Source organism: Tursiops truncatus, chromosome 11, assembly GCF_011762595.2.
Source record: "Tursiops truncatus isolate mTurTru1 chromosome 11, mTurTru1.mat.Y, whole genome shotgun sequence".
NCBI lineage: Eukaryota > Metazoa > Chordata > Mammalia > Artiodactyla > Delphinidae > Tursiops > Tursiops truncatus.
Genome location: NC_047044.1, coordinates 20,911,317 through 20,936,444, shown reverse-complemented (window position 1 = coordinate 20,936,444; position 25,128 = coordinate 20,911,317). Strand labels below are relative to the sequence as shown.

The 25,128-nt window shown below is 40.4% G+C and overlaps 1 protein-coding gene across 1 annotated transcript in view; it reads left to right on the top strand.

The window, feature by feature from the left end:
* Positions 1 to 3,368: 3,368 nt before the first annotated feature.
* NR1H4 (nuclear receptor subfamily 1 group H member 4) overlaps positions 3,369 to 25,128 on the top strand; it is a 50,063-nt gene continuing 28,303 nt past the window's right edge. The window contains exons 1-3 of the mRNA XM_073788305.1: positions 3,369 to 3,527; positions 4,192 to 4,326; positions 19,175 to 19,540. Coding sequence (XP_073644406.1) covers positions 4,248 to 4,326; positions 19,175 to 19,540 — 445 coding nt within the window. The 5' untranslated portion in view covers positions 3,369 to 3,527; positions 4,192 to 4,247. The remainder of the gene's footprint in view (positions 3,528 to 4,191; positions 4,327 to 19,174; positions 19,541 to 25,128) is intronic.

Sequence of the window (25,128 nt, the reverse complement as noted above, 5' to 3'; positions counted from 1 at the left end):
TTAGGGGGGAAACAAAAAAAATTCAAAGGCCACTAGAGTACAGAATACCCATTGCTTATTCTGAACCTATAAAATGACTCCTTATATGAAAGGGAGGATTCAAAGGGGAAAAAAAGACTCCAGAGCTAAGATCTTCCTTAGAACTTGCAGGGCGTTATTCTCCTATTGCATTTCTTCCCCTAAAAAGAGGGTGAAGAGTATTAGAGAAAGGACACAGAAGTAACCCTCATGAAAGAAATAACATAAGTGGAAACGCTTACCAAATGCTTGGGACATAGTAGGTGCTCATTTAAATCACTTAAGGCAATTAAGGCTAAAGCTGCCAAACCCAGGAAGGAGCTGTTAAGAGGTAAAGAAGACCCTACTATCATGGGATGTATACAATTAAGTTGATTTATATCTCCAAGGTACTCATTACAGTTATTCATAGTTTACCTATGATGTTACTTTGATCTTTTTAAAAATTTCTTCTGTTATTTGTTTAAGGCAGGAATTAAACTTTTTCTGCAAAGGCTAGATGGTAAATCTTGGCTTTATGGGTCATACAGTGTGTGTTGCAACTACTCAACTCTGCCACTGAGAAAGAAGCCATAGATAGTCCAGAAACAAATGGATGTGGCTGTGGGCCAATAAAACTTTATTTATAAACACTTAAATGTGAATTTCATGTCATTTTCACATGTCATGAAATATTTTTCTTCTGATTTTTTCCCAACTATTTGAAAATGTAAAACCATTCTTAGCTCACAGGCTTTACAAAACCAGGTGGCGGGCCAGCTTTGGCCTGCGGGCAATAGTGTGCCAGACTCCAGTTTAAGGTATGGGGCCCTTTATGGTAAGAGAGGGCATAGTATCAGAAGGATACACAAGAAACCAGCTATGGCGGTTGGTAAGGGAAATGCATGACAGAGCTAAAAGGAAGACTTATTTTTCAGTGTACTGTTTGAATTGCTTACCATGTGCTTGTGTTACCATTTCAAAAATGAAAGAGTTTCCTATTTATTAAGCCCCTTCAGGAATCATAAACCAACAGACCTGATTTGAGCAGACTCGGTCAACTGTCTGGATTCTGGAGGGCTTTTTGTTATTGGCTAATCAGGGGCACCCACGCAGGGGATCTCCAGCCAGGGGTAATAACCCAAATGATGCAGAATTAGGAGAATTGGACTTTCATTCAGGCGAGAAACTGGTACATTTTGTCCCTTTTGCCAATAGGAGAATGAAATCCTAGTCTTGTGCCATTTCTCCAGGAAGAGCATGCCGAGTGTCAGAGAGTTTGGCAGAACTAAGCAGTAGAAACAATTAATACAGATTATTTGATTGAGCCAACATTTCTTAGGGGCCTATTGTGTGCCAGGTACTTGAATTAAAGATGCCAAGTTTATATGAATATATATAGGAAAATATAAGAATCCAGAATGAAAATGAGCATACATGGAAAATACTAGAGAGTTGTAATGTGCTGTGGAAGTATGGGGGAGCTTGGTGACCAGGATGGAAAGTTAAAAAAGACAAATGTGAGAAAAAGCACAGAGGGAAACCCAAAGTAAGAGTCACAGAGCTGAAATCTCTTATTGTTTTTTAAAGACCAGAGCAAATATGTCTTAAATGACAGAGGGTAACTTTGGATTGAATATTAGGAAAAATTCCTGACTTTGCTCATTTGTGGATTCCTGGAAATTATTATTATGGGAAACTGTTGAATTTTCTACTCCAAAGATAAGGGTAACTATTTAAAACAATAATTGCCTAAATTTGGGGGGAGCTTTTCAACCTACTTATTATATGATATGCAGACACATACACAATTGTTATACATAATTCATATATATATTAAAATATACACATTGAATAGATACCTATACAATTCATATGCACATCGTGAAAGTTGCATTTCCCTAGTTCTCAGCTAGCTTATGAGTATGAATGAGGTCCCATCAATAGTGACAACTGAACTTTTACTGGCTTATTCCTCAGGGCCTCCAGTTCCCTATCAGAGGCCTCCTCCCCCTGCAGGTATTTCAGGAATGCCCTGAGGTCTCTTTATGTTTTTTCATAATCAAGTCTACTCTGGCCACTTCTTCCACTACTTTTGGTGTCCATGGGGGAGAGCAGTGCCCAACCAGTTGTCACGGTTCCTCTGCTGGGCACATCTCCACAGGTTATGGTGATACCTGGCGTGGTTCTGCTGTTTCACAATTGCCCCAGAAAGGCTTGGAGTCCTCTTGGAGTCAAAGCTCCACTGTGATACATGGCAGAGTTGTTTGAGGGTGAGGGTGGAGTTGAAATGAGCTCTCTCCTACTTGTTGCATTCTTTTGGAAGATCTATCCTACACTTCAGTACTTCCAGACTCATATTTATTTATAACCCTTTCCCTTCTCACCTCAGGGTGGCAAAAAGGCCTCTTGAATCTAGTTTGGGTTGGTCAAACACCGTGCCACATTGAGAATTACACATTCCTCTAAGGACTGAGGCTTTACTTTGAGGTGAAGATCATGGTTCCTGGTTCCTTCTGACTTTAGGATGGGTTTTCTCCTAAAAAGCCCCTTGGCTTACTGGACAGTAGACTTTGGTAGGGCCAGGCCATTGGTTACCAGATGGACCCAGATGTGTCTGCATTCCCACAGTGGACACAGCTTGTATCATTTCACAGAAGCTGCTCTCTCTCTCATTTCTTCAACTTCTCTGGTGTATTCAGATGTGACCTAGTATTGCCTACCTTTAAAAACTGCCCTCAAAACCACATTTTCCTCTAGCTACTTCTCTACCTCAACTCCTTTTCACACTCAGCCTCTCCCCATCAGAGCATCCTCATCTTTACCTTCATCAACAGCTTTTAAGTTAATACGTAATCATCTATGTATTCCTGTGATTGTTTTTTAATGTCTTTATTCCTCATTAAGCTTGATGTCATAGATTTTGGATGATTTTTTTTCCTTTAACCATTTTATTTCCAAAGATCCAACACAGAGGTTAGTTCAGAGTAAGTCCTCAATAAATATTTGTTGAAAACATGAATAAATGAATGAACGCAGCAAATGTAGTCTGGTATGCTACCTTACCAGCAGCCAGATGTCTGCTTGAGCTGTCATTTCTGCTTGAGCTGGAACATTTTGCTGAGTGAGGGAGAAAGAAATAGAGACATGAATAGTAGGGAAGTTCTAATGAAATAAATATTTGTCCAACAAAAACCCTGTATTCTCTTTCTGAGTAGCAAGTATAAGTAGGTATTTGTAAACGAAATGATTTCTTGGTGGAGATAGGATGAAAGGTTTAGAAAATCATGCTCAGAAAACAGCCTTGGAGAAAAGTTCTGATAGCATACATTTTCATTATTCAACTTTTCTCATTACTTTTTCAGGGAGGTAGGAGACATTGGAAGGAAGGAAGAAAGGAAGGAAGGAAGGAAGGAAGGAAGGAAAGAAGAAAACAAGACCTAGAGATATAGCTAGAAGTGAACACTGCATATCTTGGAGTTTTGGATGCATTCTGGACATCTCCTCAGGATGAAACTTCAGACATTTTGGTGAGATTTACCACTTTTTTTTTTTTTTTTACCATAACTTCTTTTACCCTAGTTAAATATATGACCAAGGTAGACCATGAGAGTGAAAATGCAAGCCCCTGAAATTTTCTCTAAAAGGCTAAATTAAAGATGATCTTGGGTGAACACTTTTTGAATTTTTTATCTGCTAATATGATGCCTACTCGACTTAAGAAAGAAGGAAGGAAGGAAGTTGTCTTGAACCACTTTTGTGCCTTTGCAAAGACCTGTTCAACTTTAGAATAAAATTTAAGATAATAAATCATCAATTCATCCCATTTTAATCAAGGCTTTTATATCTGTTTTTGTTTTTTCTACATGTAAAAGAAATAAAGACATAACTAAAATATCATCATATCTTGCCCAAATCTCCCAAGTGCTGAAACAAATGAAAACATATGGTGTTTTCCCAGATAAATTAGAGAGTATCTATTCTGAAAGCATATATCTTAGATATTTGTAAGTCCAAATGAGGTGTAAAAATGGTAAATGTTGAGGAAAGATATGTACAGAAAAGCTATGATAAAATGTCTGCAAAGGGAACCATATGTGCTTTTTAAAATTAGCTTGCTCTCTCTCTCTCCCTCTCTTTCATAATCACCTCCCTACCCTTCCCAAACACTCTATGTATTTATTTACCTTTCAGGGGATTTTTTTGAAGACCACCATAACGAAGATACATTCTCAAACAGAAAAGTTTGGATGGGATCAAAAATGAATCTCATTGAACACTCCCACTTACCTGCCACAGATGAATTTTCTCTTTCTGACAATTTATTTGGTAAGTTGTCAAGTTCATTTGAATATTAGTAAAAACAAACTGCAATTTGGACATACATAAGAAAAAAAACCTGACTAAGTCCAACAGAGAGTCCAGAACATTTTTTTGTTCCTTCTAAGTACTCAATAGTACTTAGCTATTAATAGCTACTATGCAAGGTTAGAGGTAAATCGGACCTTGGATTCATTGAATCTAATGATCTTCTGTTTTATAGATGAGGACTGCAAGACTCAGGGAGCTTTGTGACTTGTCCAAGGCCATGAGGCTAGGTAATTAACAGAGCTGGGAGTAGAAATGCATTCTTGTTCTAGGGCTAATTCTAGTATTATTATAGCCTGTACTAAATTATGAAATCATGATTCTTATGGTTTAATATTATACCTATTAAAGTCTGAAATTACTTAGGTTATAGCTCTGCGATAAGGTTTCCTTTCCAGCATTCTTCTGGTGCTGGGGGAAATACGGCACCGTGTCAGGATTAGTCATTTAAGATGGATTGAGGACAAATTGTACTAAGTTGTTTTCAGTAGATCTGTAACTAGATGATACCATAAAATGATCTATTGCTCCACTTTATGCATTTATAAAATAACGTCTCATTATAAAGAGTCTGAATTGAGAACATCAGCAAAATGCCGGCAGGGGCAATATTTTGGGTGGGGCAGGGCAGCTTTCTGCCACGCTTAAAATAATTCCCTTCTGCATTATAACTCTGCTGGGAGGTTTGGATGCTCCAAGTTTTTCACTCTATATTAATATATCAACCATGATTGATGATGATAGTGAAAATGCAAACACTTGAAATTCACAAAATTCAATGTGTTAAGGCACGATCCCCTATTTGGTTGCAGAAAGCCCTGGGAGACATTAATCAATAGCTTATACGATTACCTACCAGTCATTAGCTTTAGTGTGCAATGATTTATCAGGTCATTTCCTGATAGGAGGGGTCATTATTTTATTATCTATTTACATGTCTACCAGCCGCCATTCAGTATAAGAGTATCTAAGGACAGTGACTGTATTTTATTAATCCTAGTATGTACTTGATAAATAAGAATCAAATAATAAATAATAGAGGGAAGGAGAAAAGAGGTTTAGGGGAAAAAGAGATGTTTATCAGTAACTCTCAGAGAGATCAAAGGCAGCAGTTATTATTTATGCAATGCTAGTTCTCAGACATACTTGCTACATCTTATTCCTTCCAGTTGGCTTCTCTTCATCCTGTGGTTACAGTCAAGGGCAGTGGGACACCTACCTCCATGTCTGGACACTTGACCATTTGCTCCTGGCCTACCCTTCTATGGGTCCTTAAAAAAATCAACGTATGGACATCTTTATAATTTGTGACCTACCCATCAGAACTCATAGGATGATTAGGACTGTAGGTGCATATCACAGACTAAAGAAAATTACTCTTGAGATGATTTTTTTCACATATAAACTCCATTTCCTGCTCTGAAATTTTACAACTGCATCTTAAGATCTCCAAATCTAAACTCTGGTGTCATCATTATTAAACAAATCCATTCAGCTCTCATTTGTATATACATCAAGGGGAAAGGGTAAGATCTTTCTTACAAACTAGCCCACTTTAAGCAAGCCCATCAGGTTGAAAGTTGACCTCAGTTGTCATGAGGTGAAAAAGATGTAAGTAGATAGAGAAAAAATTGTGATGGAGCTGTCAAGTTAGAAGCATCAGAAAATGATTGCTAAGGAAGCCCCGTGGTTCATGCTTTCTTTCAGTGGTGCTCTTCCCTCATCCCTCCTTTGCTGGACCACATTCTTATACAGTTTCCTAACACTTCTTTTAAGGCTTCTTAGAATATATAGCACAAGATGCGTAAGCGGCAATGCATAGCTGTTACTCCCAGCTGGAGCAGTTTCCTCAAATCTTCATCTGGTCCACCTCTCTTGGGAAACTAATCAGAGCCATGTGACCATTGGGACTCCTTTTCCTCTTCCCCATTAAGTTCTAGAGCCAGGTCGAAGCATTTTTTTCCCCACGCCTCTTTCCCCCAGGGGAAAACATACCTGCGCTAAAGGGGAGGACAAAGAGTATTTTGACCCCTTTATTCCTCCTGCCCATCTTCTTTTATGTCCTGATGACACTGATGGACTCTATGGACCTCCCACCCTGAGCTTAGGGTACAGAGCACCAGGGAAAGGACTGTGGCTCATGGATGAGTAGCCCACAGTGCCTAACTCACCACTCCTAGATCTTGAGATGTGCTCGAGATTCAGAAGTGTTAACTCATGGGCTCAATTAGCCAGAGAGCTGTACTCTTTTCCACTGGTGTAACTGTAATCAAAAACAGCCATCAGGGCTTCCCTGGTGGCGCAGTGGTTGAGAGTCCGCCTGCTGATGCAGGGGACGTGGGTTCGTGCCCCGGTCCGGGAAGATCCCACATGCCGCGGAGCGGCTGGGCCCATGAGCCATGGCCGCTGAGCCTGCGCGTCCGGAGCCTGTGCTCCGCAACGGGAGAGGCCACAACAGTGAGAGGCCCGCGTACGGAAAAAAAAAAAAAAAAAAAAAAACAGCCATCATGTTGTTATAACAAGGGCAAGTGAGGTTTACTCTATTGCATGTGGATGGCTATAATTTCTTCTAACCAAACATTGAACACTGACCATATGCTGGATGTTAGAATAAAGCAAGGAAGAAGACAGGAAAAGAAACAGGCAAAGGAATGAGTAAATGAAATAATATCAGGTAGTGGTAAGTGCTATGGAAACAACAAAACAGTGTGATGTCATAGTGACTGGAAGAATGAGGCTGCTCTAACCGGTGTGGTCGAGGCCTCTGGGGAGTTGACAATGGAGCTGAGAAAGACAGAGCCAAAGAGAACATTCTAGTTGGAAGAAATAGCAAATGCAAAGGCCCAACGTCTAGAATGACTTGGAAGGGCCTTGTCTTCTCGTTTTTAATTTAGGCAAGTCGAAAGAGTCTAGAGAACTGGCTCTGGACCCCATATTTCCATTAATTAGCACTGGTAAAAGGAGATTATTAGGCTGGGAATTCTAGGACAACCTAGGATTAGCATTTGAGTCGACAAATTGCTACAGTTTTCATGTCAGGAAGTGGTGACTTGGACCCAGTGATACTCACCTGACATGACATGACTTTCAAGGTGGTCCTGGGCATGGTCCTCCTTCCTGCAGGTTACTCTAAAGGCCATAATTAAATCCCAAGACACTGGGATTTAATTTAAGACATTGAGAAGGTGACATAAAGATTACTCAACAAATACTGATGGGCACTCACTAATGGGCAGTGGAGACACTAATGACCTCTTGAGTGAGGCCTTTCAGCTGCTTCTAGAGAGGGCTGTGGACCCCTCACTCTCTAAAGGCTTTGCTCAAGAAGGGGAAGCATCTCCACCCGTATAAATGGTTACCCTGAGAAGCAGAGTCTGAGGCAATGAATTGTGTGCAGACAGTTTATGTGAGAGGTCATCCCAGGGAGCAGAAGCAAAGGACTGGGGTGATGAGACAGGGAAGGAGGGAAAACCAAGACGAGATGAATTATGAAGATCGCTGCTGTGGGCGATTCCACTGGGAGAAGCCGAAAGAATTGTCCACTGAGGCACCGGGCATGGGGGCAGTTATTAACCGACCTCTGGCTCCCGTTGGTTGAGGGTCGCCCTTGGGGGCATTAACTTCCCTGCACTTCTGGGCTGTGCTTCTGCTGCTCCCAATGGAATCAAGCCGGGTGGTCTCCTGTGGCATTGGAGAAGCTCTGGGAAGAAAGCAAAGAGATGTGCAGCAGAGTGCCAATGTGAAGTGAGTCTGAGCTTGCACGTGATTACCTGCTACAGCTGCAGCTGAAATGAGAGGATGTGCATCATCACCAGCGGGGCTGCCACACAGTATTAGTGTGATTTCCCCCCAAAATCAATTGGAATGTTTAAAGGAAAGCTAAGGTGGTAGGTGAGGGGAAAAGGTGGAGATTTGCTCTATAGCTCTGTTTTCTTAGGCTGGCCCTTGTAGAAAAGAAGTAAAGAAACTTAGAATAGAATTACAGAGATGGGGCTGGAGTCACCTTGGGAGGTCCTTTAACTTATTCTGCTGCCACACATCCCTAACAAATCCAGATGGGAATCTAGCTCATTGGTAACTCAGTCCACACGCAGAACACAGGGTGGAAGGACGTGGTGACCTAAGAGAGACAAGTCTGCTTTCCTTTGGGAGATCCTGAGAGCCAGGAAACTTGGTCAAAGATTAATTTAGTGGGTTAATAAAGGCGTCTCTGATGAATGAAGAAGGCAGGGTCTTATGCAATTAGTGCATAATAAAAGGTAATAATGACAAAGTCCACAGCTTCCCATGGTTTAACGTAGTGAATAGGTAGAATGTGGCATGTTAATTAAAATCTGTGTATCCTTTTAGCAAATTGTGGTTTAAGAACTAAAGAAAAAAAATCACAGAATTTTAAAGACTCAGTAAGTAGAAAAGCATTCTAATAATAGCACAGAATAAGCAAGAAAAGTATAATCTTATGTTCCCGTACCAAATGTTTCCAGTACAATGGGTCCAGTTCCTTTAGATTGGTGAAACTGGGAAACGTTCAATGAATGTGAGTGGAAATAAACAATGAAATTGAAAGAAATAAAGTCTCAGAGGCAACTGAGACTCTGAACTTCAGTTTTCTCCTCTGTAAAATGGGAATAATAATGACATTCACTTCACAGTTTGTTGGAGGATTGAATGGCTGTGTGGAAAGTGTTCTGTAAATCTCAAGGCATCATAAAGCAGTATCGTTACTCCAGGGTTTGAAATGTAGTTGTTATTATTTAAGTTGTTAGAATAGTAAACACCACTCTACTTATTAAAGAGAGGAATTTCTGTTAATCTTATCATTGTTGAGTGCTAAGAATTTTCAAGGAGCCAACAAAAACCAACAATATGGAACTAAATTTCTGGGTGCTCTAAGGAAAAAACACATGTTCTATCTCACCTTGGTATTACAGCATTGCTAACAACAGCTATGGAATCCACGTTTTTGTATAAATTTTATTTTTGTTTCTAGTAGTCTTTCCAAAGCCCCATTCTGAATAAGGCCTAGCAAGGGGCAGGAGGGCAGATTCTATATAATCCTATTCACTCGCGCTTCATTGCCTTTAGCTACTTCTCATAACGTTATGCTTTTCTCAGCTGTTGATACTCATTTTCTCTGGGTAGCTTTATTTTTATTGGAATCTGGTTCTTGCCTATGTCTTTTGCTTAAATTAAAAGAATCTTTCAGATGTTACAGAATCAGCTGGATGTTTTAAAATACAATGAAAGGTCTTGAGATGCAGGGTTGTGTAATATTTCTGACATTTGATTTCAAGTCTTTTTCCATCTCACTGAGTTTAACACAAGTGAATGTAGTTCTGACTTGATGGGTCAATCAAAGCCAAAAGTTTCCAGAAGATGGAAAGATACCACTGTCTCAGACAAAATGGAACGTTGCTTTAGCATAATTTAAATATTTTGTCACTACCATTTCTTATCCATATCTCTTCCACAGATTGAAGCAGCCTCTAAGATTTTTTACTAATTCCCTGTGGCTTTGGTTTTTGCTCTCCCAGGATTCTCAGATCTGGTGCTCTTGTTAGTGAGGTTAAGAAATGGGAGAAGGAAAAGAAATATCAGAAGAGCCTTTCCTTATGACAACATAAATTACTGCTTCTTTTAGATGGGGCATGCATAGTTTGGAAAATGCATGCAATGAGGTGCATGTTGGCCAGCTAGTGGGCAAATCCGTTGCCATCCAGAGCCTGGCTCTCAACCTTGCAGGCTAAGAAACAGGTCTCAGGGGCTCTCAGAATAACCAAACTGAGAAAGGTTGACTATGAAAACAGACTGCAAATTTATACATTTACAGTGATAAAAAAAATTGGGATCATAACAGCTACCATTTCTTGAGTGCTTTCTATATGTCAGGCGTCACGCTAAGCACATTTTCCATTTGTTAGTGGACTCTCATTCGATCCCATCTCTGCCATTTACTGGTATGTGGTCGTAGGCAAATTCTTTAACTTCGTGCAAGTTACTTGTCTTATTTAATAGAATTCTCAGAAGAATGCCTGGCACATTGTAAGTACTCTGTAACTATTTGCCATTAATATTAATACTCATAACACTCCTATAAGGTAGATACCATTACTAGTCCCCTTTTACTGCTGAGAAAATGGAGATTTAAAGATGTTAAAGAATCTGCTGAATTTCCATAGATAGTAAGTAGGCAACCAAATTATGGTCAGCACAAGGAATCGGAATTGGATGATTACGGATTCAGGTTAAGAGAACACTCCTGTTCACCTTCTCAGTGGAGAAGGTCTTTCCAGTGAGATTATTTCACTCAAAGTCTGTTAGCCAAGTCTATTCTCAGGGATAGTTCTCAGAAAAGCATTGCCAGCATTTGCTCTGGGACTTCCCTGTTTTTTATAACATCTTATCTAACGCCCCTCCTTGCCATGACTGACACTTTATTCACTTTGCCCCAAGTACCGTCTACAGCGGTGCTGTCCAATAGAACTTTCTGTGGTGATAAAAATGTTCCAGATTTACTTTGTCTAATGCAGTAACCACTAATCACACGTGGCTACTGATCACTTAAAATGGGACTAGTGTAACTGAGGAACTGATTCTAATTTTACATAATTTAAATTAACTTAAATTTAAGTAGCCATACATGGTTAGTGGCTACTGTTTCAAACAGCACAGACTTGTAGGGGAAAAATGTACCTTGGGAAAAAAAAATAGCACGAGGCAGTTGGTCCTCACTGCAAAAGAAGCAAAGGGATTCAATCAGTCTTATTATGAGAACATCCTGTGTGAATTTCACTCAGCAACAAGGGTCTCCTGGATCAGGTAAATTATCCTGCTCATTTCTTTTTTAGTATTGAAGTTTCTGAGGGCAACAGACAGGCTCATCTGTCTGACCAGTGAAAAACTCAGTAGAGACTTCTTGAAATATAAAATTCAGAGATAGTTTGTCCTGGTTCTTAGCCTTTGGGTAGCTCTTCCAACTTAGAGTCCCTCAAGGCAAGTATAGCTCTTGGGTTGTGAGGAGGGGAGAACGAGGTCAGAAGTAAACTGAGGATTGAGAACAGCTTTGCAAATGGTGATTCTTGGTTGAGCAATCAAAGCTGAAATACACCTAGGAACCATCACTCTTTCCTTTTTCTTGACAATTAGGGCAAGCGTGCTTTAGTTTTTCCACCACAAGGTTTTGAGTGAGAAGACCTTGGTTAAAGCCTTTGCTTCATCCCTTAATAGCTGGGTGACTTTAGACAAATCATTTAACTTCACTGAGTTGACCTTCCATGTCTGTAAAATAGGGTAAGAGATAGTGGGCATCATAAATTATACCTTCCTCAAAGGGTGCAAGTAAGGATCAGATGAGATAATGCATGTAGAACCACCTTTTAAACCCGTAAAGACTGTAGAAATGGCTTAGCAGTGATTATCACGTTTATATAGATCACATTTGCCTTTTAAAACTGCTTTCACACTTATTATGTGATTTTATCTTCACAACGGGTCCATGAGGGAAGTAGAGCAGGAATTATTATCTCTGTTTTACCATCTGTTGATGTAGACAAATGAGGTCTGCAGAAGCTGAGAGACTGTCCTAAGGTGACACAGTGTATTTGGTTGCATTATCCCTAAGCTCAACCCTCGACCTACTGAGTCCTATTCTGAAGCCCTCCCTTCCAAAAAATACCCAACAGTCACAAACTTGGTATCCACAAGTTATGCTGCAGAAATTATTCCTGCTCGGGAAGCAAGCCACCCTACAACAAGAGTCCAAGGCTAAATAATTATAATATCAGTATGATGATGGTGGGTAACCACACACTCTGCTAAGCATTTAATAAATATTTTATTTAATCCTCATAATAACTCTATGAGGTTGCATGATTATCAGTCCCATTTTACAGATGAGGAAATTGAGGCATAAAAGGGTTCAGCTAGGGGCAGGACAGCAATAAAGACGCAGACATAGAGAATGGACTTGAGGACACGTGGAGGGGGAAGGGTAAGCTGAGACGAAGGGAGAGAGTGGCACGGACATATATACACTACCAAATGTAAAATAGACAGCTTGTGGGAAGAAGCTGCATAGCACAGGGAGATCAGCATGTGCTTTGTGACCACCTAGAGCGGTGGGATAAGGAGGGTGGGACGGAGACACAAGAGGAAGGAGTTATGCGGATATATGTGTATGTATAGCTGATTCACTTTGTTATATAGCAGCAACGAACACAACAGTGTAAAGCAATTATACTCCAATAAAGATGTTAAAAAAAGAAAAGAAAATGGTTCAGGAGTTTGTCCATGGTCTGCAGAACTAGTGAGTGCCAAGGGAGCCTACATGTATTAGTTTGCTAAGGCTGCTATAATAAAATACCACAGACTGGGTGGCTTAAATTGCAGAAATGTATTGTTTTACCATTCTGGAGGCTAGAAGTCCAAAATCAAGGTGTTAGCTGGGTGGGTTCTTTCTGAGGGCTGAGAGGGAAGGATCTGTTCCTGGCCTCTCTTCCTGGCTTGTAGATGACCTTTTCCTTGTGTATCTTCACATTGCCTTTTCTCTCTGAGTTTCTGTCTCTGAAATACAAATTTCCCATTTGTATAAGGACACCGGTCCTATGGGATTAGGAGGGGACACACTTCCACCCATAACACTGGATAGAAACCCAGATTAGTTTACCTCACGCCGTTAAGTATTATGCTTTAATGATTCCTGACATTACAAAATTATACCAGTCTGTATCCTTTTGAGAGGAACGAATGTCAAGACATAGAACATGGCATTTGACCCCCAAATCGACTTTTAGAGCCACTGAACAAAAATCTGTCCTCTAAAAATTCCTAAATTGGAACGTGCTCCCCAAAAATGTTTATCTAAGAGACTGCTTTCCAGCTTACTAGGCAATTTGGCATCGAGGACTTTTCTCATAAACATTTACAAATATTCTGCTCAGTAATGAAGTTAATCAGTAAACCCCACAACCTCTGGCCTCTGTCACTCCTTACCTAGTCTCATTTTCAGTTGCTGTGAGTAAGCTAAGAATGGTAATGCAGTTTCCGGAGTTAGAAAATCCAGGTCAAATTAGTCCTTGTCACAGCTGCACGTCGTTGGGATTTGCCATGGAAATGATGAGCATGAAGCCTGCTAAAGGTAGGCGGAGGTTCTCAGATGCTGGCGGTGGGGCTTCTGCCACTGGACTGAGGAAACACGGGGCACTTTTGCTTGAGATTCCAGTAACAGATCTCTGTCAAAGATGGCTCAGTCAGAACCAGAAGACTGGGGTGAGAAGCTGGGGTGGTGTGATTTCTATAGGGCTCTAGGCAGGTGTGTATCTCATTGAGACTAAATCTAAGTGTGTTTTCCCTATAATTCTTCACTGGATAGTGTGTAAAATTAGCACCGTTCTTCCAAGTTAAACACTAGGCAGTTCTAGCATTAATGCCTTGGACACTTGAAAAAACATTTTAAAGTACATGATTTCATGCAGTGTTTTTAAAATGGCAAGTCTCAGATCCCAGTGGGTCATGATATCTATTTTGTGACTTGTGACCAGCATTAAAAATTTAGAAGAGAATAGAATAGGAATACAATAGAAATGTCAGAGTGCCCGTCAAGAGGTAAGGATAAGTGTTATTTCACGGAAATTTTGTTTCAATTATTTATACATATGTATAAGTGTGTATGGGGTAATGATATAAGATTTATTTCAAACTATGCGTTGTGATGAGAAAAATAAAAAGAGATTAAAAAAACATTAATTTACTGAACTAGTTTCACAGTAGATTTCTCCCAATAGTCAATGGAAAATCAGATAAGTAAAGAGTTTACCTTTAAGCCCGCTTTGTTTTCTCTGAAGTAAAATATAGATTATAATTAAAACATAAACAGTATAATATAATGTTGTCTGTTTTAATATTTTTTTCAGAATAGAATCTTACCTTTTGAATTTCCAGCTAAAAGTGAAACTCAAATCATTTTCATAATAATTACAATTTTGAACATATTTCTGGTTGTAGACTTGGCAGCACGTTATTTTGTTTAAATGTGTTGTTTAAAAATGGCTGACACTGTATTTTTTTTTTAATTAACTTATTTATTTATTTTGGCTGCGTTGGGTCTTTGTTGCTGCATGCGGGCTTTCTCTAGTTGTGGCGAGCCGGGGCTACTCTTCCTTACAGTGCGTGGGCTTCTCATTGCGGTGGCTTCTCTTGTTGCAGAGCACGGGCTCTAGGCGAGTGGGCTTCAGAAGTTGTGGCATGCAGGCTCAGTAGTTGTGACTCACGGGCTCTAGAGCGCCGGCTCTGTAGTTGTGGTGCATGGGCTTATTCACTGCACGGCATGTGGGATCTTCCTGGACCGGAGTTCGAACCCATGTCCCTTGCATTGGCAGGTGGATTCTTAACCGCTGCGCCACCAGGGAAGCCCCTGACACTGTATTTAGAGATGGAAATTAGTTGGAAGGCTGCGGAAGTAAATTTTCCATCGTTTCAATTTAATAAGCATTTATTAAAGATTTACACTGTGTCAGGCTTTTTGTAAGGTGCCAGGAATGAAGGAGAAAAGGGAATGTAATATATAGTAATCTAATGTATTCCCCAGGAGTTCACAGACTAACCACAACAACAAAAATGTATTGAGGAGCTTCCCTGGTGGCGCAGTGGTTGAGAGTCCGCCTGCCGATGCAGGGGACATGGGTTCGTGCCCCGGGCCGGGAAGATCCCACATGCCGCGGAGCGGCTGGGCCTGTGAGCCATGGCCACTGAGCCTGTGCGTCCGGAACCTGTGCTCCGCAACGGGAGAGGCCACAGCAGTGAGAGGCCCGTGTACCGCAAAAAAGAAAAAATGTATTGAATGTTTATGCTTAGGCACTATGCAGTTTACATTCTTTGTCTTAGTTTATCTTTATTACAACCTTTCACCTAGATACTATATTTTGTTTCAATTACTATATTATCCCAGCTTTTCTTTAAAAAAATTTTATTGGAGTATAGCTGCTTTACAATGTTGTGTTAGTTTCTGCTGTACAGCAGTGAATCAGCTATAGGTGTGCATATAGCCCCTCTTTTTTGGATTTCCTTCCCATTTAGGTCACCACAGAGCACTGAGTAGAGTTCCCTGTGCTGTACAGTAGGTTCTCATTAGTTATCTATTTTATACATAGTAGTGTATTATATGATCCCGGCTTTATAGAGGAAGGAACAGAAGCTTAAAGAAGTTCAATGTCTTTCCCAAGTTCATACATCTAGCAAGTTGCAGGCGAACTGAATCCAGGTTTGTCTACACAGAAGCGCTTGTAACGAGTATGTCCTACCACCTCAAATGATATAGCATGAAAGATAAGCCTGTAAACCAACAAAAATGATGGTACATGCTTCTGAGTGCTGCAGTAGAGTGTGTACAGAGGGTAGGAGAGATTAATTCTACCTAGGAAAACTGGGACAGGCCTCACAGAGGAGGTGATGGGTTGACAAACCAGGTGGGGAGAGGCACCAACATCACAAAGGCCTGGCACCAGGAACGGCGTACAACTTCATAAACCAAGTCATATCATCTGTTAAGAAACCATGGATTGGGAAATAAAGGAAGGCCGAGAAGGCAATTTTTCCATTCATGAAACATTTCGACAAACATTCATGAAACGTTTACTAGAAGCAGCGTTGTGCCAGGGATGAAAAACTGGACATAATCTGAACCCTTTATCGGGTTCATCAGAAACTAACTGTGGGTTTATGAAGAAGGGCCATCCCTTGTACGTGAACCTGATTCTCCCATTTGGGTTCACAGTGGTTCTGGTCACAAACTCCTTAGAGCTGCGCTGTCGGATATGGCAGTCATTAGCCACATGCAGCTATTTAATTTTAAGTTTTAATTATTTAAAGTTACATAAAATGAAAAATTCATTTCCTCATTATTACTAGCCGTGTTTCAAATGTTCAATATTCCATATGGTTAGCGGCTACCATGTTGAAAGGTATAGAATGCTTGCATCTCAGAAGTTTCCCTTTGATGGTACTCCTTTAGAGAAATTGTTAAATGCTACCAAATGACCCTCTACCCAGAAAAATGTTGCTTCCCTTTACAGGGGGTGTCAGCCTCTCCTGGAGTCCATTCAAGTGTTCGCATTTAAGAACTCTTCCCTAAACTCCCATGGAGAATTTGTGTTATAAAGAAATCCAAAATCTCCTCTTTCTTGATAAACTGATTCTTTAAAAAATCACTCATAAATTGCATTAAAATAGAAATGAATTTACCTTTTCCGAAAGTACACTCTAAAGTTGACTTACCTTTGCCCTCTCCACATCTTATGCTCTGTCAGAAAATTCTGTATTTGCTTACTTGGTTTTATCCCAGCCCTTGACATACTCCCACCTCTCCCCACCCCAAATACACAAACAAGAGAAAGTCTGGGGCCTCTTCTATCTGTTTTCTGTCTGTCTGTCACTGTTGTGTCCTCGGAACCTAGGACAGTGTCAGGCAAATTGTTCAATATATTTATGAGTGAAAGAAGTATCCTATAACTTATAGCATCAAAACAGACTGATGTGTATTAATATTTACTAATTAACTATCATACAATCAAGATTTTGCTAGGTTCTTTAGGAAACAAACATGTCTTTTTATGGCACTCCACTTATCAAAACTTTTTCTCAGAAACTGTATCTTACACTCAGAATTACCTTATGAGATAGCGAGCCTGGGTGTTAGTAGCCCCATTTTACAGAAGAAACAGAAAAATGTTAGGCAGTTGTTCAAGGTCTCACAGTCAGTTCATGGAAGTTATTCTTGTCCCACCATTTTGGAGGATGTTGTCCATGCTGGGGTTTTTTATTGTAAGTTGCCTGTATATTTATTGTCTCTACTCTGTGGAAATTTGGTGGGAACACCGTGAAATACTAGAAGTGGATGTGCTTTGGGAATAGAGGCATTATTTAATAATATTGTGTACTGATCTCATATTCTTACCCTGTTTTGTGTTGTTTTCATATAGTAGAATTGATGTCTTTGTGAAAGTGTTCCATTTTAACTGAGATGATTCCAGATATTGATAACATGATTTGACTTGAGTTGGGACTCCATTGTGTCTCTTGACTATTAAAAGATTTGTTGAAATAATGCTCAGAGATCTTGGAATTGTCTTATGAGGAGAAAACAACTACATATTTCCTTAGATTCTACGGAATCCAGATTCTGACATTAATTGATTATGTGACTTCAGGCAAGTTGCTTGACTTTACTAGACCTGTAGGTGGAGAGAAACTGGGGCTGGGGGTGGGGATGGGAAGTTGAGTGAGGGTAAGATGGGTCGGAGGATAAAACCTAGATGAAACGAATGATTTTAATGCTTTTAGCTCTTTTCAGTTGTATTCACTCCAGAAATTTTAACCATATTTAGTTATTAAATAGATCAAGATTTTGCTCATATTTTAGCTTCTCTTTTTTCTGTAATAATTCCATATTTTTATATTTTTCCATTTTGCAGTCATAAGACAAAGCCCCATGGCCAAAATTTTTTGACTGTCAGATATACTGACTCAGTGCTGGTTTTATATGGATAAGTTGGGCATGAAAGTAACAAAATTGATTTTGCACAGATATTGTATCCTTTGTGTTCCATCAGTGATTTCCTGTCTCAATGCAGAAAGCATTTTATTTTAAACAAACATTTAACATACATATTTTCCACTTTGCGTTGTAGAAAGGCCCTGAATTCTAATGCCCATAAACTGTTGGTCATACACTTATAGAGGTTTTAGACATAAAGAAGAACTATAACATCATGCAGCATGGAGTCTTCTCTTTACAGATAAGTAAAGGGAGGCCCATGAAGGGTAGGTAAGTACTATACAACTGGGTTCGGACACCCAGGGACCTAGGTTTAGGGAAGACTTCCCAAGAGAAGCTATACTTAAAGGGAAATTTAGAGGTAAGTGGAGAATAGTGAGATAACGTTCTTGGAGGGGATGGCTGTTGAGGAAATTTCCAGGCTCAGGAAGCAGCATGTGGGAAAGGTCCTGAGTCTGGAAGCAGCAAGGCATATTTAAGGAATATGGAAGGCGGAACATGGGAAATGGCTGGAAAAGAAAGAAAGGGTAAGATCATGCAGAGTCTTGCAGGCCTAGCTATAGGTTACCTGAAAGCGGAGGCATTGAAGGGACTAACAAACTCAAGTACAGAGGGAGGAAGAGACAAGCTTTAAAGCATCACACATTTGAAATTATCGCAGAGAGGAGCAATTCAGCACATGGGCTTTGAAGTCAGACTCAAAGTCCAAATCTCAGCTACTTAGGTGTGTAGGAATAAAGTTGCCTAATTACTCTGTGCCTCTGACTACTCAATTTTAAGTGGGGATAATACTGTTACCCACTTTATAGGATTTTGTAAGACAGAAATGACAAAAGATAGCATTTGTGTATATGCCTGTCCTTTATCTTTGTTTTCTGTGGATTGTTGAATGTTTTCCATGTTGAATAGTTTTTCTAACTTTCCTTTTTTCTTTTTCTTTTAAACATTCTTGTTTGTTTTCCTTTTCTCCATGTTGAATGTCTTCTTATTGGTTTGCAAAAGCTCTTTACATATGAATGATATGAGTGTTTTTGTCTGTCCTCTATGTTGCAGATATCTTTCTGAGCTTTTAATATTGTCATTTAACCTGTTAATAGTTCTTTTACTGTAAAAAAGTTAATTTTATATTAAAATTTTAATGTAAATATTCAAATATTTCAATCTTTCCTTAGAGCCTGTACTCCTAACCATATGCTAAACTGCCTCTCTTATTTATAGAATGATGACATTAATTCCAGTTTTGTTATCGCTTTTGTTCAGGTGTACTAACAGAACAAGCAGCAGGTCCTCTGGGACAGAATCTAGAAGTGGAACCATACTCACAATACAACAACATTCAGTTTCCCCAAGTTCAACCACAGATTTCCTCATCTTCCTATTATTCCAACCTGGGTTTCTATCCCCAGCAGCCTGAAGAGTGGTACTCTCCTGGAATATATGAACTCAGGCGAATGCCTGCTGAGACTCTCTACCAGGGAGAGACTGAGGTAGTGGAGATTCCTGTGACAAAGAAGGCCCGACTGGGTGCATCAGCAGGGAGAATAAAAGGGGATGAGCTATGTGTTGTTTGTGGAGACAGAGCATCCGGTTACCACTATAATGCACTGACCTGTGAGGGGTGCAAAGGTAAGCTTCTTTTGGTTGGCAGTTTTCTCCTTATTAAAGTTTTTCTCTACTGGTTGTTGAAATCCCTCAAACTGGATTCTTCCCTTTTCCCAAATAACTTCCCATTTTCTCCTCCTCTGCTCTTACTTCTTCCTACGTCTTCTCCTTCATTGGGATGTCGTAGATTTCTAGGGAAATCTTATTAGAGTATTTAGCTTGGATGTAAGTAAACTTTTTCCTATTCACAACCTCACACATAGTTAGAAGGAATTTATGATTGTGGGTTTTGTTTGTTTGTGTTGTTTTTTGAAAAGAAAGAGAAATTGCTGAACTCATCTCTTTTAAAATTAAGGTCAAGGAGAATAAGATTTTATTCAATAAATATTTTAACATTCATTTTCATGTACTTTAGTTAATTGAGAAAGAGACAGAGGAAGAAAAGCAAACAAAAGAAAACAAAAAGGAAGTAATGATAGCCTATATTCAACAAATATTTCACTTAGCAGGAAAATAGATCTGTGAGCAATGCTGTAGGGGAAATCAATGAAATTGTAATCCATTTAGGATGGATAAGGTATAACACATGAAACATGAAAATGACTCAATATAAAGCCCTATGTGATCATTCTCCCAATAAGGACACAGATGGTAAGTTTGTAAAATGTGAGAGGAAAGAACATAATGGACTAGTAGGTTCATCTATTTATTTTTGCATTTGTTCTTTCAACAAATATTCATGGGATGCCTACCATGTATTAGGCACTCTGTTAGCTTCCAGGACTTTGAAAGCTGATAAAGAACTGTCCCTGGAGCAGAATCTGTTGAATGGCGAGCCAGTTTGGTATTCCCAGATGCCAATGATTGCCATAAAAATAAACAGAGGACCCAGCCACATAAGAATGGCTCTAGGACATTTCAGACCTTTGAAAGTTCAAGTGATCAGATTGTCTAAAATTATATTAGTCAGCTCTTTAAAACTTGGTGTGATTTCATTAGATTTTTAAAAAACAAAGTAGTATTTATGCCCCAAATTTTAAAACAGATCTATAAAGAAAATTTCAAAGATCTCGTTTATGGCCTTTAAAATACTCTTATCCATTTTGTGGAGAGCCAAGTCTATATGGGTAAAAGTTACATATAAGTTCTTTGAAGACAAAGATTGTGTCTTCTTCAGCTCTGTTACTCCTCATAGTGTCTAACACAGTGTCCGGTACAGAGTAGATGTGTAAATAAATAAAAGCACACTAAATTTGGAATGCCATAATGAAAATCCATGCTCATCGCTTCCTAGCTAAGAAGGGGTGTAGCTTCAAATCTCCTGCTTCTAAATCTAACCCCAGAGACTCTATTATTAACCACCAAGTGATCATTCTGCTCTCTGAGCTATTGTTCAAGGCTAACATTGACTAACTTGGTGGCCAAAGGAAGAGAATCAAGTGCTCCATTTAGGTGTCGAGGTATCGGTATTATCCAAGCCAAGGGGATAAAACCTTAAAGTTAGTAACCTGGGCCAGCTCACCTCCTTACAGGTGAAGGCTGGAGTGAAACCTGGTCCTCCTGAGAATTCTGGGGCATGGCCAGGTGAGTAGAGGGGGACCAGAGTGCCATGGACAACCCTAAGAAACAGCGACTCAAAGACAGGCAGAGGATGAGAAGCCCATAAAGGATAGAAAATAGAAGTCAAAGCTAGGAAGCTACTAGGCAAGTGCAGGGTCAGGAGACCAGGGGACAGAAAACTGGTCTAAGGAGAACCGGTCCTCTGGGGAGCTCAGGGAGGAAAAGCTGGATCTGAACGTAGGTATATTTTTAAAAGCAGAGAAAGGTAGGGCTTTTTCTTTGATTTTGATTTGAGACTTTGCCCCCATGATGACAGCAGAAGGACAAGAGTGCAAGAGCAGATGAGATACAGCCAGGCAGGACCCATGTTCTACATCAGGGTTTGGCAATTGTTTTCTGTAAAGAGATGGATAGTAAATATTGTAGGCTTTGCACCATAGCGGCCTTGTTGCGATTACGCAACTCTGCAAACTCAGCCACGTAAGAGTGGCTTTACTTAGCCTACAAAAATAGGCAGGACAATAAAAAACAGGCAGTGGGCCAGATTGGGCCCAGGGCCTAGCTGTAATTTGCTGACCCCTGTTCTAGACCAATAACTCTCAGAATTAACTGGAAACTATGCAGTGAGAGAGCACAGCACTCAGGGTATATGTGCAAGAAAAAGAACCTTTTTTGTATAATTGGATTTAATCCAATTTCAAGCCCTGGTGGAAACTATTTCATCAGTTCAGAATGAATCTACTGAGTTTTCTGGGTCCTGGAGGTGGGGCTCTGGTTCTTGGTGCTGTTAACATAGTCCAGCGTCTGTTGAGGGCTGTTCTCTCTGGTCTTCGCTCACCAGTAGGAAAGGTCTCGGAGGTGCTATCCTGGCATCCTGAGCACACCCCTGCTTCCCATCTGGCCCCACCTGCTTCCCTGCTGCTCAGATGGGTGGGCTCCTGATGCTGCCGCACTGTCACCTGGAATGCCTGGCTGCCCAGGGAAACCACATGGCCACGTTATCCGTTCCTGTGCCTTGTGGGGTGCAGGGAACCCCAAGGGCCTCCCCTGACTCTCCCCAGGAAAGAGCACAAGAATCCCTCTCTTCTAGGATTTCTCAATGATGTGGAGTTCCCATAAGCTTTCTGCACACCCAGTCCCAGGAGGGGTCTGGTGTGTGAGGATGAGGGGGTGGGAGGGACAGAGTTCAGGACCTTCTTGTGTACTTAACATGTCTTAACTCTTTGGTCGTCTGCCTCTCCCAATTTGGGGAAATTTTGTTAGTGTCTGGGATCTTGGGGCTTAGGCTTTGGTGACTGAAAAGCCAATAATTGGCTCCTTTGTGCTTTTTATTCATTTATTTTTATTTTTATTTTATTTTTTTGCGGTACGCGGGCCTCTCACTGCTGTGGCCTCTCCCGTTGCGGAGCACAGACTCCGCACGTGCAGGCTCAGCGGCCATGGCTCATGGGCCCAGCCGCTCCATGGCATGTGGGATCTTCCCGGACCGAGGCACGAACCCTCATCCCCTGCATCGGCAGGTGGACTCTCAACCACTTCGCCACCAGGGAAGCCCCCTTTGTGCTTTTTAGATGTTCTCTCGAGAAAACAAATGAAAATCATTCTGGCTTAGTAAATGGGGAGGAAGTGCACAGAATAGGGTAGAGCTCAAGCCAAAGAACCAGTGCCTCTGGGCCAGGCAGGCCTAAAAGCTTGGCCACCTTCATCCCCCCGCCCCACACCCCTTGGATATCTGCGCCTACCAGATACAAAATGAATTTCACGCCATAACTTTCCATCAGAGGGAGTATGAGCTCTGGGATTTGACAGGCATGAATTGAATCTAGGCTCTATACCTCTTGGCTGACTAAGCAAGTTCCTTAATATATTGATTAGTCAAAGTTCAACAAAGTAAAGCAGAAACCAAATTTCAAGCAGAGAAGAATCAGTACAGGAGAACTTGGAAGGGCAGAGGAACAGGTTCTATGCTGAGTCTCCAAGCCACACTGCAGAACTGGTTTGCCGGGGCAGTTGTTATTCAAGAAGATGGGGGGTCAGGAAGCTAACATAAGAATTATTGACTCCAGGAAGACGGTACCTTAGTTGACCTTTAGGGATCAGGAAGTTGCCTTCACTGCAATTACTGGCTCCAGAGCCATGGTGCACCTGCTAAATCTGTACATACAGAAGATGAATACCCTGTGTCTAGTCTCTCAATGCCCTGGAAGCTAGCAACTGGAAAACAAGATGCTGCCACAGCAAAACCATGATCCTGCTTGCCAGCAGAAACAACAGAAGCACAGCTCTTTCTTCACTTCCACTTTTCAAATATCTTACAAGGGCATCTGTTTGGCAGAGCTTAAATTGTATCCACATTTAGCGGCAAGGGAGTCTGGGAGAGATTGTGTTCAACTGTCCTGCCTTCACAGTAGAGGACGCACGAATCCAACTAGCCAACCTCAGTTGACAGAATACGTAACTTCTCTGAGCCTCCAATCTGTGAATTAGGAATAATATCTATTTTTTACAGGGTTCTTGTGAGGATTAAATTAGATTTTTTTTATGTAAAGATCCTGGTAGCTCTCTTGCCTTAGGACTTCACTGCAGATCTTTCATGAATGTAATACTTTAAACACACACAGACACACTCATACATACCCACGAGAATTTTTTTCTTTTTTTGGTTGCTCTGTGTCTTAGTTGTGGCAGGCAGGCTCCTTAGTTGCGGCTGGCAGGTTCCTTAGTTGTGGCATGCAAACTCTTACTTGAGGTGTGCATGTGGTATCTAGCTCCCTGACCAGGGATTGAACCCGTGTCCCCTGCTTTGGGAGGCGGATTCTTAACCACTGTGCCACCAGGGAAGTCCCAATTTTTTAAAACTTAAAAATAAAACAAAGACCACGGTTAAACTTCCTGATTTCACTGGTCTCTGTTTCTGTTAGAAATACTTTAATTTTTTTTAAGGTTTTATTTGTTACAGGTATTCATGGCATCAATGAGATAAATTTTGACTTTTTAAAAAAACAACAACTGCAGAACATAAGCATAATGCCAAGTGACAATGAGAGCCATTTGCTCGGCACTAGATTAAATCGAGAGCTGTCCCTCCCCCTCGGTTATCAGTGTGGAGCATATGGAAATATGCTAAGGTCTGGATGAATTTTGACTCAAATCTCAAACCTCAACTGAAAAACTGATCTGCATCTGACTGGATATTTCAAATGGCTGCATTCCCAAATAGGTCAATGTCAATGCCACTCACAACCATCTCCATGCCAGGAAAGAATGGTAGAACGTTTAAAAGGCATTTTATATGAGCAAATGGGGGACTTTTCATCCTTTGGAACATATTTTTATATAAGATAGTGAACCAGCATTAGACTTAGTTCTGAAGTTTTAGAAAAGATTCTAGAATTATTGAAACAATTGTGACATGTAGGATAGATGTAGCGAGTTTCCAACAGGCTTTTGGTTTATGGGTTAGAGCTGAGGAGCCCTGACTTACTTATAAACTTACTGAAATCCTATTTGATTTTGAGGTCTGATTTTATAAAATTTAATAATGATCCCAATGAACTCTATAGGTCAAATTATCTTAGAGTGTGATTCAAGGGGTGGGGATTAAACGATTTCACTGCATTGGAAGACTTTTGTTATAAAAGTCTTGGGAAGAGTAGGACTCTGAAGGCAGATAACCTGGATTCCAACCCCAGCTGATTCTCTTCCAAGTTACTTAATGTCTCTGGGCTTCAGACTTCGTACCTATAAAATGAGGATAATAATAAAGATGAGGAGGAGGAAAGTGAGATGATGGCAATGTGATGATGATAGACAGAGAAATAGCATACATCAAGTGATTATTTTGTGCAGGCTTTATCAGGAGACTTTACGTGTACTAACTCATTTCATCTTCAAGAAAACCCTTTGAGGTAGATTTAAATAAGGTAATGTGCGTAAAGCGATTATCATAGTCTTTGCCAGTAGGAAACCCTCAATAAATGTCTGCTATTATTACTATTATGATTGGGTTGTCATGAAGAAAAAATGAGACATTTGTGGGGTTTTTTTGTTGT